Source organism: Microcaecilia unicolor, chromosome 13 (assembly GCF_901765095.1).
Source record: "Microcaecilia unicolor chromosome 13, aMicUni1.1, whole genome shotgun sequence".
NCBI classification, from domain to species: Eukaryota; Metazoa; Chordata; class Amphibia; order Gymnophiona; family Siphonopidae; genus Microcaecilia; species Microcaecilia unicolor.
The window spans coordinates 90,878,193-90,899,487 of NC_044043.1; the positions used below are offsets into that span (position 1 = coordinate 90,878,193).

At 46.7% G+C, this 21,295-nt stretch overlaps 1 protein-coding gene across 1 annotated transcript; it reads left to right on the forward strand.

The window, feature by feature from the left end:
• The first annotated feature begins 1,876 nt into the window (after positions 1–1,876).
• Positions 1,877–21,295, forward strand: LOC115482598 (chymotrypsin-like elastase family member 2A). Its single transcript, XM_030222515.1, has 8 exons — positions 1,877–1,943; positions 3,258–3,346; positions 7,265–7,362; positions 12,540–12,665; positions 17,375–17,511; positions 18,427–18,572; positions 20,301–20,453; positions 20,956–21,295. Exons 1-8 carry the CDS (start codon positions 1,904–1,906, stop codon positions 20,971–20,973), a joined length of 807 nt encoding a protein of 268 aa, XP_030078375.1. The 5' UTR covers positions 1,877–1,903; the 3' UTR covers positions 20,974–21,295.

The following is a 21,295-nucleotide window of genomic DNA, read 5'->3' on the forward strand; positions in this document are numbered from 1 at the left end:
CGCGGGACTCGCAGAGGGTGAGGGAAGCTCCGACGCAGACGCCAGCCCAGACAGCCTCTTTCAATCGCTGCCGGCTGCATCGTTCGCACGTTCTGAGTCGTAAAAAAAAAACTAAGTGCAGGACTCGCCCGGGGTGTCGCGGGGGGAGGGGGAAGGATTAGGGAGAGAAAGAGGGAAACCAACAGAGGGAAGGATTGGGGAGAGAGGGAAACCAACAGAGGGAAGGATTGGGGAGAGAGGGGAAACCAACAGAGGGAAGGATTGGGGAGAGAGAGGGAAAAACAGATGAAGGATGGGGAGAAGGGGAAAAAAAAACAGATGGAAGATGGGGAGAGAGAGGGAAAACAGATGGAGGATGGGGAGAGAGAGGGGGAAAAACAGATGGAAGGATGGGGAGAGAGAGAGGTAAAACGGAAGGATAGGGAGAGAGAGAGGGAAAAACGGAAGGATGGGGAGAGAATGAGGGAAGACGCTGGATGGCAGAATGCAGAAAGAAAAGGGGAGACACTGGAAGGATGGGAGAGAAGCAGAGCTGCTGGATGGAAAAGGGGAATGAGAGAAAGACTGCGAATAAGAGGAAGGGGCATGGGGAGAACAAGGGTGAGGAAAGATGAAAAAGCCACAGGTAGATGAAGGAAATTAAAGAATGGATAGTAAGAATGAATTAAATCTGGAGCAGAGAGAGAGCATGAAAAATATTGAAGAAAGAAAGAAAAAGGAGACAAAAATGACAAATGGCACAGAAGAGTTAAGCGAAAATAAAGGAAAGCAGAATCACAGACTGGGACCAATATGGAAAGAAAAACAGTCACCAGACAACAAAGGTAGAAAAAAAATCATTTTATTTTCATTTTAGTGTTTGTAATATGTCCAATTTGAGAATTTACATTGGCTGTCTTATTTTGCACTGGGTATACTGGAGCTGTAAGAGCTTACAGAGATTATTTATCATGAAAAAAAACCACGTTATTTTTTTCTCCTATAGTACTGTAATATTTTCAATGATGTCTGTTTATATGCGCCATGGCTGGTATAGGGGGTGTGGTTAATGTGGGTGTGGCTATCATAGGGGTGGAGCCATATATGGTGACCCCGCCCATAATGAGTACCGCCACCTTTTTTCTACAAAAAAAGCACTGTCTACCACCTTCCCATCTCTTCATTTCTTCTACTTACTTTCTACTCAGTCAAATTGTTGTGAAACATACAGGACAAATGGTCTAGGGGTAAAAATGGAAATACAATGGAGAGGGGCAAAGTACACAGCACAAATTAATCCAAAGAAAACAGCACAAATGACTCTCAAGCCAGGAACAAGCACATTTTATTGATGGCCCAACATGAGCCGTGTTTCGGCGTGATTCAACGCCTGCATAAGAGGTTAATTCCAATGTGTCAGTACGAATCACATGAGCGGTGACTCCAAAAACGCATAAACAGTTCCATCAAAGAACGAAAAGTCACAACATCACAGTGCCCTTTGTGCTGTTTTCTTTGGATTATTCTAGGGGTAAAAACGTGCACAATAACAGTTTCTGGATAGAAAAGTAAATGGACAGTGATAAGAACTTTGACACTGGTGAAACTCAGAAGTTTCAAGTTTGTGCTCCTATGCAACAGAAAACATGATAATAGCGTAGACGCTGTAGAATTTTCCATTTTCTTTGCTTATCACAAACCAAAATCCTTGAGGGCTGGGACATTACAGCTGGTGAGAAAACTGCCATCCGTGCGCTTGTAGATAGGACCTGTCAATACATTGTACGTGACAGCAGGGCTTCGAATCAAAGAGGTACTCTGCACCCCTCCCTAGCTGGTGGCTGTATATATATATATTGAGGTATCACACAAACATATCTTGTTGCTGCTTCGGAGAACTCCAAGATCCAAACCAAACGCCACGATGATTCGTATCCTGCTGGCTGCGGTGCTGGTGGTTGAAGGTATGCTACATGTAGAAGTTAGAGGTTCTAGAAGAAAGAAGTCTGGGTCTGAATGAGAATAAGGACCTAGGAAGACGTTCTTGTTGGGCTCACATTTCCAGTCATTTGGTTACTATCTATAGAGCAGTAATACTCAACCAGCCCCCCTCCCAACTGAATGGGTTTTCAGGATATTTAATGAACATGCATGTGTATATTGGAGACAGTGCATGTAACTTGTTTTATTGACTGATTATGATTTATTTACCAATTTTTTTTTAAAGAAAAATACCCAAGATGGTGTACAGCAAGAACAAGCTGGACATAGACAATAGCAAATTACAGTAGTAAAAATATTCAAATAACAGTTCACATTGAGGGGCATTTTCGAAAGAGAAGGGCGCCCATCTTTCGACACAAAGCGGGAGATGGGCGTCCTCCTCTCAGGGTCGCCCACATCGGCAGAATCGAAAGCCGATTTTGGGCGTCCTCAACTGCTTTCCGTCGTGGGGATGAGCAAAGTTTCCAGGGGCGTGTCGGCAGTGTACCGAAGGCGGGATGGGGGCGTGCTTAACAGATGGGCGTCCTCGGCCGATAATGGAAAAAAGAAGGGCGTCCCTGACAAGCATTTAGTCATCTCTTAGGTTGACCTAAATGTTGAGATTTGGGCATCCCCGACTGTATTAGCGAAACGAAAGATGGACGCCCATCTTGCTTCGATAATACGGGATGCCCCGCCCCTTCGTGGGGACGTCCTCAGAAATGGGTGCCCTTAGAGATGGCCATACCCATTCGATTATCCCCCTCATGGTACAGTGTACTGCTTACAATATCAACACATTAAAAAATCTTGACAGAGGGCATAAAGTGTAAGTATATCTCATGCACATTCGTTAGGTACAGCCTGAAAACCTGATGGTGGGGGAGGGGAGACCCCTGCTCTACAGTAATTTGGGAGAGTCCTTTTATAGCAGTGACATTTGATTAAAAGGCACTTGTTTTGTTTCTTTCCCCCTTGGTAATAACAGACACGTCATTTACATGGACTCTAGCTTAACATTTTGGGGGGGGGTTCCTGTGCCGTTTCATATGCTGAATGACTGTTGTGTCTGTAACACTCTACAATCCAGTCTACATAGGGTATTATACAACTCATTAAATGTACAATCATTTTGTTATTTGTGTGGCCCCTATTCTGTATACCCTGCAGTATTCGAGGGGCATTTACATGAAGTGCCCCTGGAATACTGGCCAGGCTGGGCCCAGGACCAGTAGCTGGATCTGTTCACCCTATCAGTTGCCAATGTGACTCATTTTAAAATGTGTCTTATGCAGCTCTGGGCTGTGGGACTCCCACCTATGTACCGATCCTGTCCAGAGTGGTTGGTGGCAGCGAGGCAAGAGCACACAGCTGGCCCTGGCAGGTAAGCAGGAGAAGTATCCTTTATGCTTTCCTTTTATGCTCAGCTGCTAGTAAAACTGGACTTACCTTAGAGGTTGTTCTAGCAATAATCTGGATGATGAATCAAAGGGAGAGCAATGAAATTAAAGAAATGAAACCGCATACATCATTAATCTGTAGGGCTTTGATTATTAGAATAAGAATGTTGATTTGAAAAGGGGACCGTTTAGACAATACATTCGTTTTCAAAGGCATATACTTGAGAATTAACCCGCATTACATGTTTAAGGGCAGACTGCATGGGAGGGAGAAAACGCTGGGGTGGAGGCCTACACAGGTTGGCTGTGGGGCATTGGGGACTGTTCACACATAGGGGGTTCAGCTGTGGAGAAAGAAAAAGGGACTGGGGAAGCTGAAAGGGCGAGAGAGAGAGAAAAGAGGGGGAAGGGAGATAAAGAGTGACGGAGGGCTGATGGGAGATGGAAGAGGATGTGGAGGAGCAGAAGAGGGAGAGGAGGAGATGGAAGTGTGAGAGACAGAGGCAATGAGATGCCCCCTAGAGGAGGAGAGTGGCAACTGCTACCTTTTCATCAGAGTTTGACGGATGATGCTTTGAGAAGCCAACGACAAATATCCCCCCCCCCCCCCCCCCAATATTCAGCCCATGGTGGTCAGAGGTTTTAAAGCTGCTGACTGCCGTGGGCTGAATCTAACCTGGGTATTCAAAGCCGGGACCGTGCCCAGGCACTGGCATTGATTATATCTGAGTCAATCGCTGATCTGGAAGTTATGTAGGTGCAGCTGACATAGCTAAGTGGGCCAAAATAGGGCTACTTTCTCTGTCCACTTAGCTACGCCGACACCAGACCTGAACATGGCCAGAGTCTCCATAACTGCTGGCTTCTCCCCAACTCTACCCCCAGGACCATCCCAGTACTTAAATAGCTCTAAAATTCTGCCGTTCCACAAACATCCCTGCTACAAGGAAAGCTAAACACTGTTTAATCACAGGCAAAGTTCGTAGGAGAAACAGGATCCCTAACACAGCTAGGGCACTCTGGGGCAGATGCAGAAAGGCTCATGGGGTTGGAGGAGAGGGAGAGAGATGCAGGACAAAGGGATGGGGGAGTTTTGGGGCCATATAAATAGCAGTCCTATCTTTAAGCGGTTCAGTTTATACCAAGGACTGAATATTGTACTTAGCCACTTAAGCTTTACTGTCCAACCTATAACCGGGTGTTCAATACCAATGCCCGGACATGGCTTGACATTGCATATCCGGGAACACAGCTGATGGCAGACTTCAAAATGCTGATTACCTTCGGCTGAATATGGGCTGGGTAGTGTATGCATGCATACTCACCAGGGGTGTAGCTACGTGGGGCCATGGGGGCATGAGCCCCGGTAGATTTGACCCTGGCCCCCCCCACCAACCCCTTTGACCCCCCTCCCGCCGCCAACCCTCCCCCGCAGGACGTCAGACTCACAGAAACAGAAGCCTTGCAGATCAGCAACGCGGCCGTGCTGGAGAAGAGGACTTCGGCTGGCGGGGGTTGGGGACCCCCGCCAGCAAAGGTACCCGACGGTGATGGCGATGGTGGTGGGGGAGGGGTTGGTGGCGGTGGGAAGGGGGGGGTCGAAAGGGTTGGTGCCGGGGGGGGGGGGTCAAAGGTGGTGGTGTTGGTGTTGGCGGTGGGGGGGGGTAAAAATGGCAGGGGGGGTCAGTGGCACCAGGGAGGGCTAAAATGTGCCCCCTCACCTTGGGCTCTGGACCCTCCTCCCGCTGAAGTCTGCCTACGCCCTTAATGTGGCTACCTTGAACACCTGGCTTCTACTGCGAGCATAATTCAGTGCCAGACAGAAAGCAAAATGTATTCTAATTTTATGTGCAGATAACTTGCGGCCAACAGGGGGCAGCGTGACAGATGCATGGGCAGAAAGGTTTTACAGTAAGCACGGGCTCTTCTGCACACGTTCAAAATAGTTCTAGGTCAGTTCCCACCTGGACAGTTCCCACCCACCAATTCCCATCTGGACAATTCCCACCGCATCAGGGAGGACAATTCCCACCCGGAACCCCCAAATTAAAAAACACACAAGGCAAGGAATCTTCCTCCCTTTTCTCTTCCAGATTGGTTGGGGGGCCCGTACCCCCTCACCCCCCAACATTATCATGTACATTTCCCTTTCCCCTTCATGTGTGTGTGTGGGGGGGGGGGGGGGACAATGCCCCTGCACACCCCCAAACTAGGTTTCAACCTAATTCATGTTTAAATCCAGGATCTAAATGTCATAAATAAGTAAATAAATAAATAAATAGATAAATACATGTGGGGGGGGGGGGGGCAGTGCCCACCCCACCAAACTAGGTTTGAACCTAATTCAGACCCTCCAAATGATGCACTGATTACGATTTATAACTACTCTACCTATGCCCCTCCCAAACAGTTTAATAGATGCAAATGTGCCACATAATTACTGCAAAGGTTTGGAAACTAGCTTGGAATTTGCTGTCTTTTGCTGTGGAATCTGCCACAAGAAAATGGAGTCATTGGTTAAGCTCAAGTGATGCACCTAATCAGCCTGGTTTTCAGGAGATCTCTAATGAAGATGCATGGAATACATTTGCATACTCTGAAGATGTACCGGCCAATATTCAAAGTGATTTAAGCCATCAAGAGAGGCTTCTGGCTGCTTAAATCTCTTGTCCGTGGCTTACCACAAATATTCGGTGGTATTTAACTGGTTAGTGCTGCTGAATATTCGTGGTTGGTGTCTGAGCTGAAACTGGCTAACTTGTAGGCATTCTGGGGGGTGGAGTTGGCACTTATGTGGTTAAGGCAGTGGTGTAGCTAAGGGTGGGCTTGGGTGGGCACAGGCCCACCCATTCTTGACTCAGGCCCACTCTGAATGGACCATAAAAAACGTTCAGTGGTAGCCATTTGCTCTGTTCTCTCCTGCCCCCGAATCTGACATTCTCCTCCTGTGGCCCAGCAGCTCCTCCCTCCCTCTTTCCCTCTATAATCTACCTTAGCATCTTCACCAGCACAACAGCAACACACCTCCATTGCCATTGTCAGCCCCGAAGGCTTCCTTCTGCTGCGTCCTACCCTCCCTGCCCTCACTTCCTGTTTCCTGGATATAGCAGAGGGAATCCTGTATCACCGGCACAGGCAATGAAGGTATATCGCTGCTGCATTGGCGAAGATGCTGAGGTAGACGGGAGTAGGGTTACCATATGGCTCCAGAAAAAGGAGGACGGATTGAGCCAGCCGGGTTTTACTTCCATTGCTTTCAATGGAAAGCAATTGCTTTCAATGGAAAGCAATTGCTTTCAATGGAAGTAATTGCTTTCAATCGAAGTAATTGCCCATTGCTTTCAATGGAAAGCAATGGAAGTAAAACCCGGCTGGCTCAATCCGTCCTCCTTTTTCTGGAGCCATATGGTAACCCTAGACGGGAGGGCCTGCTGGGCCATGGGCGAGGGACTAATGCTGGATCTGGGGTTGGAGGAGAGGGAGAGAGATGCAGGACAAAGGGCGGGGGAAGTTTTGGGGCCATATAAATAGCAGTCCTATCTTTAAGCGGTTCTGTTTATACGGTCAAGGGCTGAATATTGTACTTAACTGTTTAAGCTTTAATGTCCAACCTATAACTGGGTTTTCAATACCAATGCTCGGACATGGCCTGACATTGCATATCCGGGAATACAGCTGGCAGCGGACTTAAAAACGCAGACTACCACCGGCTGAATATGGAGTGGGTAGTGTATGCATACATACTCACTGTGACTACCTTGAAAACCAGATTGATTAGGTCCAGTTTGAGAAACACCAGATTAGGAAGTAGGTACATACTTGAAGAATCTTGGTCTATATCTTGATATTCGTATATCTCGTGACCATCTGCAGCAGTGAATTGTACTTTTGTCTTTGCTCAGGCCTCCCTTCAGTACCAGTCCGGTTCAAGCTGGTATCACACCTGTGGAGGGACTCTGATTGCCTCCGGCTGGGTCATGACGGCAGCTCATTGTATTGGGTAATGATGCAAAAAATAAAAACCCCATCAAATAGCAGAGAAGTAACAACCCCGAGACAGGGAACCGCACCACAAAAACATTGTTTCCTAGTGTCTTCTTATGTATTGATAACATCCCATCTGTTTTACCCGTGGACATGAGCATTTATAAAATTAGCCCAGGGTTATGTACATATAGATGAACCTACTTTTAGGCAATCTGAATGGAGACCCATTTGGGGGAGGAGTTTGGGCTGAGTGTGGATGGAGTCACCAAGATATATGTATTTTACGAAACATACACTTAAATTGACACCAACTCCTGAACAGGTGTAAATGCACACGAGTGTTTTTACCTGTGATTGTTGTAGGTTTTGTGAGGCTTTTATTGTGTTTAGACTAGTGATATTCAACTTTTTTCATCTCGCAGCACACTGACAAGACATAAAAATTACATAAAATATATATATATTTTAAAAAAATTTATGTTTATCATTAAACAAACAAGTTTTAAGATTGTGTTTAAAGTTTAATAACTACATTTTTAATCATTATGTTGTCTTTATAGTTGAATATTCTTATTGAAGACACGAATTGGCAAAAGGGCAACAATATACTTCAAAGTTAATTAATTAATTAATTAATTAGTTTTATTTGTATCCCACATTTTCCCACCTGTTTGCAGGCTCAATGTGGCTTACATAGTACCGTAAACGGCGTTAGCCGATTCCGGTATGAACAAGGTGATATTGAGGTACATGTATGGTAAAGACCATTGGGGGGAACTTAGAGAGGGAGAGGAAGGACTAAGATAGGTCCAGTTACGGTCTTTGGTTACGCTATGTCGCTGGTATCCCTTGCCAGTCAGGATTTCAGGATATCCAAAATGGAGTACGCATGAAAGAGATCTGCGTATAATAGAGGCAGTGTAAGCAAATCAAGATCATGCATATTCATTGTGGCTATCCTGAAAATCTAATTAATGAAATTAGCCACAAATAACATGCATTCAAAAAGCAACAATTTTAAAGTGAATACCCCTCCCCCCCCCCCCCCCCCCCCCCCCCCCCCCCCCCCCCCCCCCCCACAGTGCTGGTGGTGATCACATCCCTTCGCGTCATCCAATCTGTAGGCCTAAATTCCTTTATAACATACTTCCAACAGGCATATTTAAAGAAGTAAAAGAAACGACAGTGGGAAGGGAGGCGATGGCTTGAGAAAAACCAGGAACGCAGGAGGATCTTACATGGCTAAAACACTTTATTTCTGCGGTAACATGTGACACTACTACCACTTATCATTTCTATAGCGCTACTAGACGTACGCAGCGCTGTGCACTTGAACATGAAGAGACAGTCCCTGCTCGACAGAGCTTACAATCTAATTAGGACAAACAGGACAAACAAGGGATAAGGACAAAGAGTAGCAAGATTCCGTGCAGAATCCCAAAGAGCAGCAAGATTCCAGAATCCCAAAGACTACTTCTACTACTTATCATTTCTATAGCGCTACGCAGCGCTGTACACTTGAACATGAACAGACAGTCCCTGCTCGACAGAGCTTACAATCTAATCAGCGTGAGTGCTGACATGCCTTAAAGTTAGACACAAACAGTTACGGTAGGTCAGTGCCTGCTGTACAGGCTCGTGCCTAAGTGGCTGATATTTGCATAATTTAGTATTCTATAATAAAGTATAGACAAGCCCTTGTAGTTACACACCCGACACTTAGGGGTCCTTTTACTAAGCCATGGGAAGAAACGGCCTTAGCAGCCCTCACACAGGTCTTTCCCGCACACTTAGGCCGTTTTCTTCCACGACTGCGACAAAGGGTTATTTTCCATTTTTTTTCAATATGTGGCCCATGTGCTAATGTTAGCATTAGTGTACGGCCATTTACAAAAATTACCATGGGAGCACTTACTGCCACGCGTTAACCGTGTGCTAATCGGTTAGGGTGCGGTAATGTAAAATGCCTGATATGCCTCCTCAATAAAAGAAAAAGAAAACATCCTATATAATAATTTCCACCTCAAACATTCTACCTCTGGATGCCTGGGTTCGTAACATCCATTCCCACTCATTGTCTCGCCCACGCGTTAAAATGTAATGACGTCAGAGGGCAGAACAATGAAGGGGAAGGGAACTCTGGAGGCGAGATGATGTCAGGAGGAAAGAATCGCGGGACATCGAGGGGAGGCAGGGAGGAAGGAAAGGGGAGGGCAGGGCAGAGGAGAATTGATGGACATGGATGGGATGGGAGGACAGTCATAGGTGCCCTGTATAAGAGGCTTGGGGAGGCTAAGCCTCCCCAGCCCAACCGTGACCTTCCCCTGGCTGCTGCCCCCCCCTCCAAACGCAAGGCTGCCTGGTGCAGCAGCGCTGCAGCCAGGCAGCTCTCGGATGGTCCCTCCGCTCCTTCCCGCCCTCAGCTCCACGATTGACAGCCCTCCCTCCCCACCTTGCGCGTGTTTAACCCTTTTACTTTCAGGCGCAGCGATGGCAGTGAAGAGGACAACACAGCGGGCTCGCCTCCAGCTTCTTCTTTCCCTCACACAGGGTCCCGCCTTCTGCGATGATGCATTTCCTGTTTCCGCGAGGGTGGGACACTGTGTGAGGGAAGGAAGAAGCTGTGCTGTCCTCTTCACTGTCGTCGTTGCGCCTGAAAGTAAAAGGGTTAAATTCGCGGGGGGGGGGGGGGGGAAGGAACGGAGATGAGGGCTGTCAGGGAGCTGAGGGAGGGCAGGGAGAATCACTGGACATGGATGGGAGGGCAGGGAGAGAGAACAGATCGCTGGACAGGAGGGGAGGGCAGGGGAGAGAGGAGAATTGCTGGACATGGATGGATGGAGGGGAGGGCAGGGGAGAGAGGAGAATTGCTGGACATGGATGGATGGACGGGGCAGGGGAGAGAGCAAATTTGCTGGATATGGATGGATGGATGGAGGAGAGGGCAGGGGAGAATGGAGAGTTGCTGGACATGGATGGATGGAGGGGAGGGCAGGGGAGAATGGAGAGTTGCTGGACATGGATGGATGGAGGGGAGGGCAGGGGAGAATGGAGAGTTGCTGGACATGGATGGAGGGAAGGGCAGGGGAGAGAGGAGAATTGCTGGACATGGATGGATGAATGGATGGGGCAGGGGAGAGGGAATTTGCTGGACATGGATGGATGGGAAGTCAGGAAGAAGATGCACATGGATGGAGGGGAGGGAAGAGAGGAGAAATGCTGGCCATGGGTGGAGTCTGCGTACTCTTTATCTTAAAAAAAATCACAAATAAAGAAAGATTAAAACAAAAAAAACCATAGATAAAACAATCCGTATCTCATACCCCTGGAGCATATTACTCATTATACACCCTTCCCAATTATTACTTATCATGACAGAACATTTCTCCTAACGGTTCCCTTAAAAACATAATCGCCATTACATGATAACCTTGCTAGCGCCCGTTTCATTTGTGTGAGAAACGGGCCTTTTTCACTAGTAATTATCATAAACTTAGTGTGTTCAGATGGCAAAACTAACACAGAATGTCTCACGCTGGGCGTTAACACCTAACACAGCTTAGTACAAAGGCCCCTTAACCCTTCATTGTTTCAGGTGCAAGCTTAGGAGACCTTTTACCAAGCGACATTAAAATGTGGCCTACGGTAGTGTTGGTGAGTGGAATTGACGCGCACCGAGGCCACTTCTTATCGCAGTGAGAAAGAGGCATTTTTTAAAAATTGCCATCGGTAATGGTTGTGCGCTAATATCAAAATTAACATGCGGCCATTAGCTGCCTGAGTCCTTACCGCCACCTGTTTAGAAGGCAGTAAGGGCTCACGCGCTAATGAGGTGGTAATCGGGCAGCGCATGGTCATGTTCCCACACTACCCGATTACCACTGTGAACCCCGACTCCCTGCCCTCCACGCTAGAAAATAAAAATGATTTTCTAGCACAGGAAATGGCACACGGCAAACTCAGAACTCTTGCTGGGTGCCTGGGCAGGGCCGGTCTTAGCACGGGGCACTGTGCAGACCAGTTCAGTGGGGTCCCCGCAACCCCCCACTATAAGCCATAATTTATCAGAGTTTAAAAGGAGGTTTAGAGCTTTCAGAACCCCACCTCACCCCACACCTTGATGTGCATCCACCATGTTTCAGTAGAGAGCTGCAGCGATTTTCATATCCCATCAGCTGCTGAGCCCAGAGCCTCTTCACTGTTGCATTCCGCCCTTGCGGAAGCAGGAAGTGATGTCAAAAGGGGCGGGACACAGCAGCGAGGAGGCTCTGGGCTCAGCCAGTGTTGCCAGGTGGGCGGTTTTACCGCCCAATTGGGCGGTTTTCCGCGACCCGCCGCGGGAAATTTTTGCCCGCGGCGGGTTGCGGTTTTTTGGGCTCCTTTTTGGCTTCGGGGCGGTTTTTTCGCCGGCTTTTGCGGTTTTTTCGCCGGCTTTTTTCGGCCGCGGTGGGCGGGGTTAATGACGTTTCTGGGCGGGGTTAGTGACGTGGGAGGCGGGGTTAGTGACGTGGGAGGCGGGGTTAGTGACGGGGAGGCGGGGTTAGTGACGGGGAGGCGGGGCCGATGACGGGGGAGGCGGGGCCGATGACGGCGGGGGCGGGGTGATGACGGCGGGGGCGGGGGTGATGACGTGGGGGCGGGGGTGTCAGGGGCGGGGTTTGAGTTTGGGCGGGTTTTGGGCTGGATTTTGGGCTCCTTTAGGCTGGAAAAAAATTTTCCACCTGGCAACCCTGGGCTCAGCAGCTGATGGCATATGAAAATCGCTGTTGTCGCCTGATGCTCTGTACTGAAATGTGGATGCACATTAAGGTACGGAGCAGGGAGGTGTTCTGAGACAGGAGGGCAGACGTGCCAGAGATGTGGGGCTCCTAGGAGCGCAGGGCCCTGCACGACCGCCCCTGTCACCCCTGCCTAAGACCAGCCCTGTGCCTGTGTGTGCCCGGCGGTAATGCTGTTTTGCCATGCGCTATCTGCGAGGTAGCCCTACCACCCTTAAATTTTAAACCCTCCAGAAAAATATCTACTGTACCTGAATATAACTCACCCTGACCTACTACTGAAAGGTGTGAGCTTAATCCCAAATCCCTTCCCACTTCACTTGTACTTACTTGCATCTCTGAGACTAGGATAGCGACTAGCCTTTTCAGCTGGCTTCTACTCATTTTTTTCTGGTTCATTTTCTTTCCCCAGTTCTCGAGTCTACCGGGTGCAACTTGGAAAACATAACCTAGCTGTTTCTGAATCAGGACAAAAAACTGTTAATGCAGCGAAGATCATTGTCCATCCAAAGTGGAATGCCAACCTACTCTCTCAAGGGTAATAATTGAAATACTTTTAGTTCTGTTGTGTACATCTAAGGCTGTATCGGGGGTGTAGCCAGACCTGCCATTTTGGGTGGACCTAGCGTTAACCTGGGTGTGCCCTCCCCATCCCCATACGTATATATACAATACAGTTTTTTTAACCTTCCCCTCCGCCCCTACATCTATATCTCCCTCTCTCTACCCTTCCATCCCCCTCTGCCCCTAGTCACATGTCGTCATCTTTCTCCCTCTCCTCCACCTCAGATCCGGCATCTGCCCCTTCCCCCACCCGCAGCTCGGCATCTGCTCGTCTCTCTCTCTGAACTCCCCTGTCTACCTCAGAGCTATTGCCAGTGGTGATTTTTATAGGCAACTTGTGCTGGCTCTGCAGGATTCCCTCTACCGTGTTCTCACCAATGAAGAAACAGGGAGTGACATAATCGCAGGTAGGATGTGGTAGAGGGAAGCCTGAAGAGCCAACACAGGTTGCCTATAGGATAGGAACCACTGCTGGCAAAAGATCTGAGGTAGACTGAGGGGAAATGTGTGTTTCAGAGATAGAGAGGTACTGATGCTGAGCCATGGGCAGAGAAGAGGGAGAGAGGGGAGTGAGGCATCGCCACTGAGGTGTTTTGGGGGCCTCATGGGCCATTCATTAAACTGGGCGGGCCTGTGCCCACTCAGGCCCACCCATAGTTATGTCACTGTATAGATGTGGAGAAGAGATAATCCCTTCCCTGATGAGCTTACAGTCTAGCCAAGGTGCACATACCAGATAAATAGGTTAAAATTGAGACGACCACAACTGGGAAGAGCCAATATTGATGATTCTAAAGCAATCTTAAACAAGTGGGATTTTAAATAAGATTTAAATATGGCCAGGGAGGGGATGTGGTGCAGTAACTCAAGGTTTTTCCAGGCATCTGGCTCAACAAAGTGAAAAGCATGAAGCTGGAAATTGGCAATGGATGAGAATGGCCGACAATGGAGGCTGTGTTCTTAAAACCTGTATATTTCCTGTTTGTGTTCTGTTTATGAAGTGTGGAAAATGTTTCCATTTTATACAGCTAGCTGGCCTGTACAGTGCTGCAGTGAATGTACTTTTACATGAGTAGAAGGAACTTTATGCAGAAGCAAAGCCAATGTCACGATTTATGAAGAGATGTTAAATGATCTTGATGGTGTCAAAGGAAGATGAAATGTTGTAACTGTAGTAGTCCTTTTTTCCAGCTGTGCACTTAAAGGGCAGTTCCTATAGCAGTACACCTAAGTACATAAGTAATGCCACACTGGGAAAAAACCAAGGTTACATCGAGCCCAGCATCCTGTCCACGAACATCAGCCAATCCAGGCCAAGGGCACCTGGCAAGCTTCCCAAACGTACAAACATTCTATACATGTTATTCCTGTAATTGTGGATTTTTCCCAAGTCCATTTAGTAGTGGTTTATGGACTTATCCTTTAGGAAACCGTCTAACCCCTTTTTAAACTCTGCCAAGCTAACCACCTTCACCATGTTCTCTGGCAACAAATTTCAGAGTTTTATTATGCGTTGGGTGAAGAAAGATTTTCTCCGATTTGTTTTAAATTTGCTACACTGTAGTTTCATCGCATGCCCCCTAGTCCTAGTATTTTTGGAAAGCGTGAACAGACGCTTCACATCCACCTGTTCCACTCCACTCATTATTTTATATACCTCTATCATGTCTCCCCTCAGCCGTCTCTTCTCCAAGCTGAAAAGCCCTAGCCTCCTTAGTCTTTCTTCATAGGGAAGTCGTCCCATCCCCTCTATCATTTTAGTCGCCCTTCGCTGCACCTTTTCCAATTCTACTATATCTTTCTTGAGATGCGGCGACCAGAATTGAACACAATACTCAGCAGTGTAACAAGTCAAATGTGCTCTTATATTTTAGGTAAATGCTAGTGTAAATGCTCACACTTAAGGCCAGATTCAGACATTCTGTAAATGGTGTCTAAAAAATAGGGGTGTCCCAAAGTAGAACTTAGCACTATTCTATAAACCGTGCTTAAAGTTAGGTGTGGTTTACAGAATAGCTGGGAAATGCACCTACATTTGGGTGCAGCCATTAACACCACTGAAAACCTGGTGGAAATACCCACACCTAAATTAGGAGTGGTTCCTCCAAATTCTATAACCACATATGTAAATTTGAGGAACACCCCCAACATGCCCACCCTCCTGCAATGGCCACACCCCCTTTTCAGCTATATGTGTTAGAATTTACGCACGCCTTTTTAGAATATACCTAAAAAGGAGAGCATGTAAATTCCAATTATTGCCAATTAGTGCTGATAATTGGTTGTCAGCCAATTATCATCATTGATTGGTTCGTTACTCAATTAAGGTGCATGCATAAACTGGGCATGCACCCAATTTTATGCATGCAACTTGCTGCGCCTTATATAGAATCCGGGGGTTGGTGAAAGAATGTGATTAGATGCTCTGCCCAAAGTCTGCACCATTGCAGAATATTGCATAGCTGGAAAATGGTCATTTTATATGTATGCGCATATGTAGATCCCTAAATGACCCATATACTGATATTTATATAAGAACATAAGAATAGCCCTACTGGGTCAGGCAAATGGTCCATGATCCAGCCCAGTATCCTGTTTCCAATTCACAAGTAACTAGCAGAAACTCAAAAAGTAGCAAGATTCCAGAATCCCAAAGAGCAGCAAGATTCTGAAATCCCAAACAGTAACAAGATTCTGGAATCCCAAAAGAGTAACAAAATTCTGAAATCCCAAAGAGTAGCAAGATTCCAGAATCCCAAATGCTAGCAAGATTCCAGAATCCCAAAGTGCAGCAAGATTCTGGAATTCCAAACAGTAGCAACATTCCATGCTACCAATCCCAGGGCAAGCAGTGGCTTCTCCAGGTCTATCTCAGGCATCTCCTTATAGAATTATCCTCTTTCCCCTTATTTCTAGAATGCTGGGCAACTAACTTTATGCTTAGAGCTGGATTCTACAAATGGCACTCAAAAATGGGCGTCGGAAAAGGTTTGCACTAAGCGTGATTTCCACGCCCCTAACTTGGGGTGCCAGACTTACACCTGCTGAAACCTGGTGTAAACGCTGGCACCTAAGTTGGATGCGGAGACCTAGGGTCTGTTGCAATGTGCACAACTTGTTAGAATGCCCCCTAATATTCCCATACGTCTCCCGTGGCCATAACCCCCGATCCAAAATGGTGCCAATTAACGTCAATAATTGATTGCTAGTGGCCAGTTATTACTTGTTAATGACTCATTAGCCAAATAAGTTGTGCACACATCTCACAATCAGGCCCAAATCTGGGACCCATTTTTAGAATCTGGAGGTTAGTGTGCAAAGTTGCGATTTATAAAATAAGGTGTAGTTATGCGTAACTGACCTTTGTCGGTATTCTATACACTAGGCATCCGCCAGAGGGACCTGGGAGGGGCATAAGCAGGTCAGGGTTGTGCCTAGGAGTTATACACGTGGTTTATATATCAGGGGCGTAGCCAGACTTCAGCGGGAGGGGGGTCCAGAGCCCGAGGTGAGGGGGCACATTTTAGCCCCCCTGTCACCGATCCCCTGTGCGCTGCCGCCAACTTTGACCCCCCCTCCCGACGACCCTCTCGACCCCCCTCCCGCCTCCAACCCTCCCCCGCCGTTGCCGTGGGCTACCTTTGCTGGCGGGGGACCCCAATCCCCACCAGCCGAGGAGGTTCTCTTATTCCTCCGAAGGCTTCGTTCTGTTTCTGACATCCTGAACGTTGTACATGCAGGACGTCAGACTCACAGAAACAGAATGAAGCCTTGCAGATCAATATAATAATATCAGTTACACGCCTAACTGCCTACAGTTAGCACAAGCATTCACACCAGCCTTTTGGCTTACACAAGTGCTTGTGTCTAAAATTAAGAGTGGAATTATGGATTTACAGCAGTATCCTGTAACGGCCGTTCCATGTAGAACTAATGTTCTAGAATTGCACTGAGTGCACATCATTCCAGCATCCTTTCTTAAATTTACCCTTCATGTGGAATTAACATATCTCATGTGCGCCTAAATATTAACAATTCTTGTGGCTGGAGACACTTTGAGGGCAGCCCAAAATAATGGCGTCTGGTGCAAGAAGGTGCTGAACAAGGTCAAAACAAGGGTAGGGTGATTGGGGTATTGCGCCAGGTTCAGGAGGTGCTGAACAGGGTGGAACCATCCCAGGTTGAAGCCCGGCCAATAGTCATTATTTCTAAGTCTCTGGAAAAATTCTGACCCACAATAGAGGAGTTGATTTTGGGTCAACGCTCCTAAGTCCATGCAGTTTACTTCTTGGTTTTCTTTAGTACCACCCCTTAAGCAACACAAATAATAGTTTTGTGTGTGTGTGTGGGGGGGGGGGGGGGGGGTATATTGTTGAAACACAGGGTTAAAATATTTAAAATAGCAAGTTTAAATACATCCAACACCTTTTTTAAATGTATTTATTTGTTGCATTTGTATCCCACATTTTCCCACCTTTTTTGCAGGCTCAATGTGGCTTACATTATGCCATAATGGCGATCGCCATTTCCGGAATGAGAAATACAAAGTAGTATTACATTAAAGTTCATAAATGTTAAAGTCAGTTATACAGTAAGTTAGATAATCCTTGAAATCAATATGTAAAACAGTTCATCTTGGTATCTAGAAACAGTACATAAGTATTTAATTTATTTCAAACCCAGGAATGATATTGCTTTAATTAAGCTGGCGGAATCTGTGAGCCTTAGCAACACCATTCAACCCAATTGCATCCCTCCTGCTGGGGCCATCCTTTCCCATAACACTGCCTGCTATGTAACGGGTTGGGGACGACTGCAGAGTAAGTACAGACCTCAGTTAAGACATAATCGCATCTTATCTGTATGATACTTTAAACAGCACAGATCAATGTAGAAATCTAGTAATCTACCCCAGGAGTGGATGCACGGAATTATAAAACTGTTGGGATTCTGTTTGCTTAAAAGGTACGGCTTTTAATGATTACATTTTAATTGTCATAAAATGAATTTGATATAGCATAAAGGATATGAAAGAAACATTCAGGGGGGCTTATTTATTAAGCTGTGCTAAGGTTTTATGCCTAATGTGCAATAACACCATTGATAAAGGATGTTACATGCCAACCAGCAGCTTTAACTGTTGGGGCATTCCTGGTACTCTGGAGAAACAGTCATGCTATGGTCTGGAGGAGTGAACTAACAGTTAGTACAGCAGACTTTGATCCTGGTGACTAGGGTTCAATTCCTCAAAAAGTGGTGGTAAAGGACCCCCCCCCCCCCCCCCCAGGCCATGCAGTAAGAGTTTTCTTACTGCATGGCCATTTTGTTTTTGGGGCTTTTTACCCACTGTGGTAAAAACTGTCCTGTTTGCGTTGGAAAAATGGCCCCTGTCGCTACCTTTTTCCAGCAGCTTGGTAAAAGGATCCCAGTGTTTTCAACTCGGTCATAACTGGTTTTTAGTGGGCTACCATGCCATGGACATCATTCTCAAACCCCCCACTTTTTTTTAGCCAGTTCGCCATGGACCACAGACCATGATGCCTTCCAGAACCTAGTATACATGCACACTGAGCCTGACCAGTAGGTGTCAGTAGAGAGTAATGGATGAGACTCCCTGAATGGAAGGAACTTTGGTTCCCTCAAAACCATCCTCCACCCCCCCCCCCCCCCCAACAGTGTACAGTGAATAGGTAAAAACGGATATTTATTTATTTTTCTTTCTGTAACTTTCTCAGCTGGTGGAGCTTCTCCAAATCAACTGCAACAGGGGCCTCTGTTGGTGGTGGACTACGCGACCTGTTCCCGCTCAGACTGGTGGGGTAGCACCGTGAAAACCAACATGGTCTGCGCAGGCGGAGACGGCATTATCTCCAGCTGCAACGTTAGTACAGCCACCCTTTGGCACGCTCTATCGGCAGCCGTGTAAAAATGGTGCAGTTATACTCGACAGTCACATCCAAAACAGCTGGAATCTAAGTGCTGCCAGAAATACAGTTGGGCAGCTGTTATCAGAACTGCTGCTGGGTTGTAGTTCCACTCATGTATGTTCTTTGCCCCCGATACCAATTACACAAGTTGCCCCTTGAAAATTCTGTCTCATAAATACACTTTAATATCATTTAATGTTGTTAGAAAGGCAGGAGAAAGGGGACATGTCTAAATAGCTCCAAGACACTAATGTACAGAAGGTGACTCCTTTTCCAAATGAAGGAAACTCTGGAATGAAAGTTAAGAGGGAATAGGCTTATCAGTAACTTACGGAAATACTTTACAGAAAATGTGGTGGATGATGCGTGGAATGACCTCCCCATGGAGGTGGAGACAAGGACTGTGTCTGAATTCAAGAGAGCGTGGGACAGGCCCGTGGGATGTCTTAGGGAGAGGAGGACATAGTGGATGCTATAGATAGGCCATTTGGCCTTTATCTGCCGCCAAGTTTCTAGGTTTCACTGATACTGTAGAAGCAGCTCCTTGTGACTCTGGGCAAGTCACTTGACCCTCCATTGCCCCATGTAAGCCGCATTGAGCCTGCCATGAGTGGGAAAGCGCAGGGTACAAATGTAACAAAAATAAAATAGATACGATTGGAGATTCTACATGGAATGTTGCTACTATTGGAGATTCTACATGGAATGTTGCCATTCCACTAGCAACATTCCATGTAGAAGGCTGCCCAGGCTTCTGTTTCTGTGAGTCTGACGTCCTGCGCGGCCACATTGAGTGGCCTAGTGGATAGAGTGGTGGACTTTGGTCCTGGGGAACTGAGGAACTGAGTTCGAGTCCCACTTCAGGCACAGGCAGCTCCTTGTGACTCTGGGCAAGTCACTTAACCCTCCATTGCCCCATGTAAGCCGCATTGAGCCTGCCATTAGTGGGAAAGTGCGGGGGTACAAATGTAACAAAAATAAAATAGATACTATTGGAGATTCTACATGGAATGTTGCTATTCCACTAGCAACATTCCATGTAGAAGGCTGCGCAGGCTTCTGTTTCTGTGAGTCTGACGTGCAGGACGTCAGACTCACAGAAGCAGAAGCCTGCGCGGCCACATTGGTGATCTGCAAGGGCCGACTTCTACATGGAATGTTGCTAGTGGAATAGCAACATTCCATGTAGAATCTCAAATAGTAGCAACAGTGGAGGAGTGGCCTAGTGGTTAGGGTGGTGGACTTTGGTCCTGAGGACCTGAGTTCCATTCCCGGCACAGGCAGCTCCTTGTGACTCTGGGCAAGTCACTTAACCCTCCATTGCCCCATGTAAGCCGCATTGAGCCTGTCATGAGTGGGAAAGCGCAGGGTACAAATGTAACAAAAAAAAAAAAAAAAGGCAAAGTCACGGCTAAGGAATGTGTCCTCCAGTAGATGCAACACATGAACTATTACACCAACTCAACAGGTGGCGCTAACTGCATCGTTATCTGCCATTCAGTGAATGCACAACAATGAATTTTCAGCCAAACATTTAGGCTTCTAAGATCATTTGAAATGTCCCTACGCTTAAGAGCCTCTAAAACTATGGAAGCATTTTCGTTTTTGAAAACGTATCCCCCTAACGTGATCCATACCATGAGCTGGCCTCACTGGCATTATCATCACTTTGTCTGATACAGGGGGATTCCGGTGGACCACTGAACTGCAAAAATTCCAGTGGGAAATGGGAAGTTCATGGCGTCGTCAGCTTCGGTTCTTCTTTGGGTTGTAATTACTACAAGAAGCCATCTGTCTTCAGCCGGGTCTCGGCTTTCAACAGCTGGATTAGTGAGGTAAGGACAATCTAGGTTCTGTCAAAAGTTAAAGAAGGGCTCATTGAAGTTTTCTTCTGAATTTATAGTCAATATAAAAAAAATAAAGGTTTAAGTGTGTAAAAAAAAAACAGTGGGTTACATCCTGTCTGGCTTCAGATCTACAATTTAATTTTTTGATTTGGTTAGTTAAGCCCGTAACATCTTTCCCTTGACCAAGGGCAAAGCAAGTGCACCACATAAACAGAATTTTTAATCCTGCTTTTATCATTGTGTATAAGAAAACATGACGGGCTGGGAGCTTTCCTAGGACAGGTTTGGGAACTCTTGCTTCACTAGGGACTGAATGGATCCTATTTTTCACCTACACCTTGTGCTCATGACTTCCCTAAGCGTATCAGAGCGACAAGGTCAAGTTCACCATGGAGCAAACGTAGGGCTGCTCCTTGGGCTTTGCCACTAGCTGATGATCCCACTTTGATGTCTGTTCACTCATTTTTCTTTTTTTTTAAATCTTCTGCAGACCATTGCTGCCAACTAATGGAAAGAGCTGTGGGTCACAGAAAAGGCGAGACATGCTCCAGGAAAGCCAGAGAGACGCTCCGGAACCTTTCGTGTCTGGGATGAATGAAAAAAACAGAAGCATTGACAATAAAGGCTGAAACAAAGCTCCTTCCTTAGTCTCTTGTCTCTTTTGCTGGTTATCCTTATAAAAAGCAAAATTGTACTTTCCAGTTAACAGATAAATATGCATCCTCACCCCTAGAGACATGATCTCGTTACTACTAAGTGTGAGGCTTTTTCAGCAGTGGCAGCCTCGGTGCTGCAAAATATTTTCGCTCTGTAAATTGTCAAATATTTGG

Bases quoted from the DNA above. Each gene is read 5' to 3' on its own strand.
- LOC115482598 (XM_030222515.1), top strand. From the start codon at position 1,904: ATGATTCGTATCCTGCTGGCTGCGGTGCTGGTGGTTGAAG. The intron at 7,363-12,539 runs GTAATGATGCAA...TTCTTTCCCCAG, and splicing joins ACGGCAGCTCATTGTATTGG to TTCTCGAGTCTACCGGGTGC. The intron at 12,666-17,374 runs GTAATAATTGAA...TTTCAAACCCAG, and splicing joins GCCAACCTACTCTCTCAAGG to GAATGATATTGCTTTAATTA.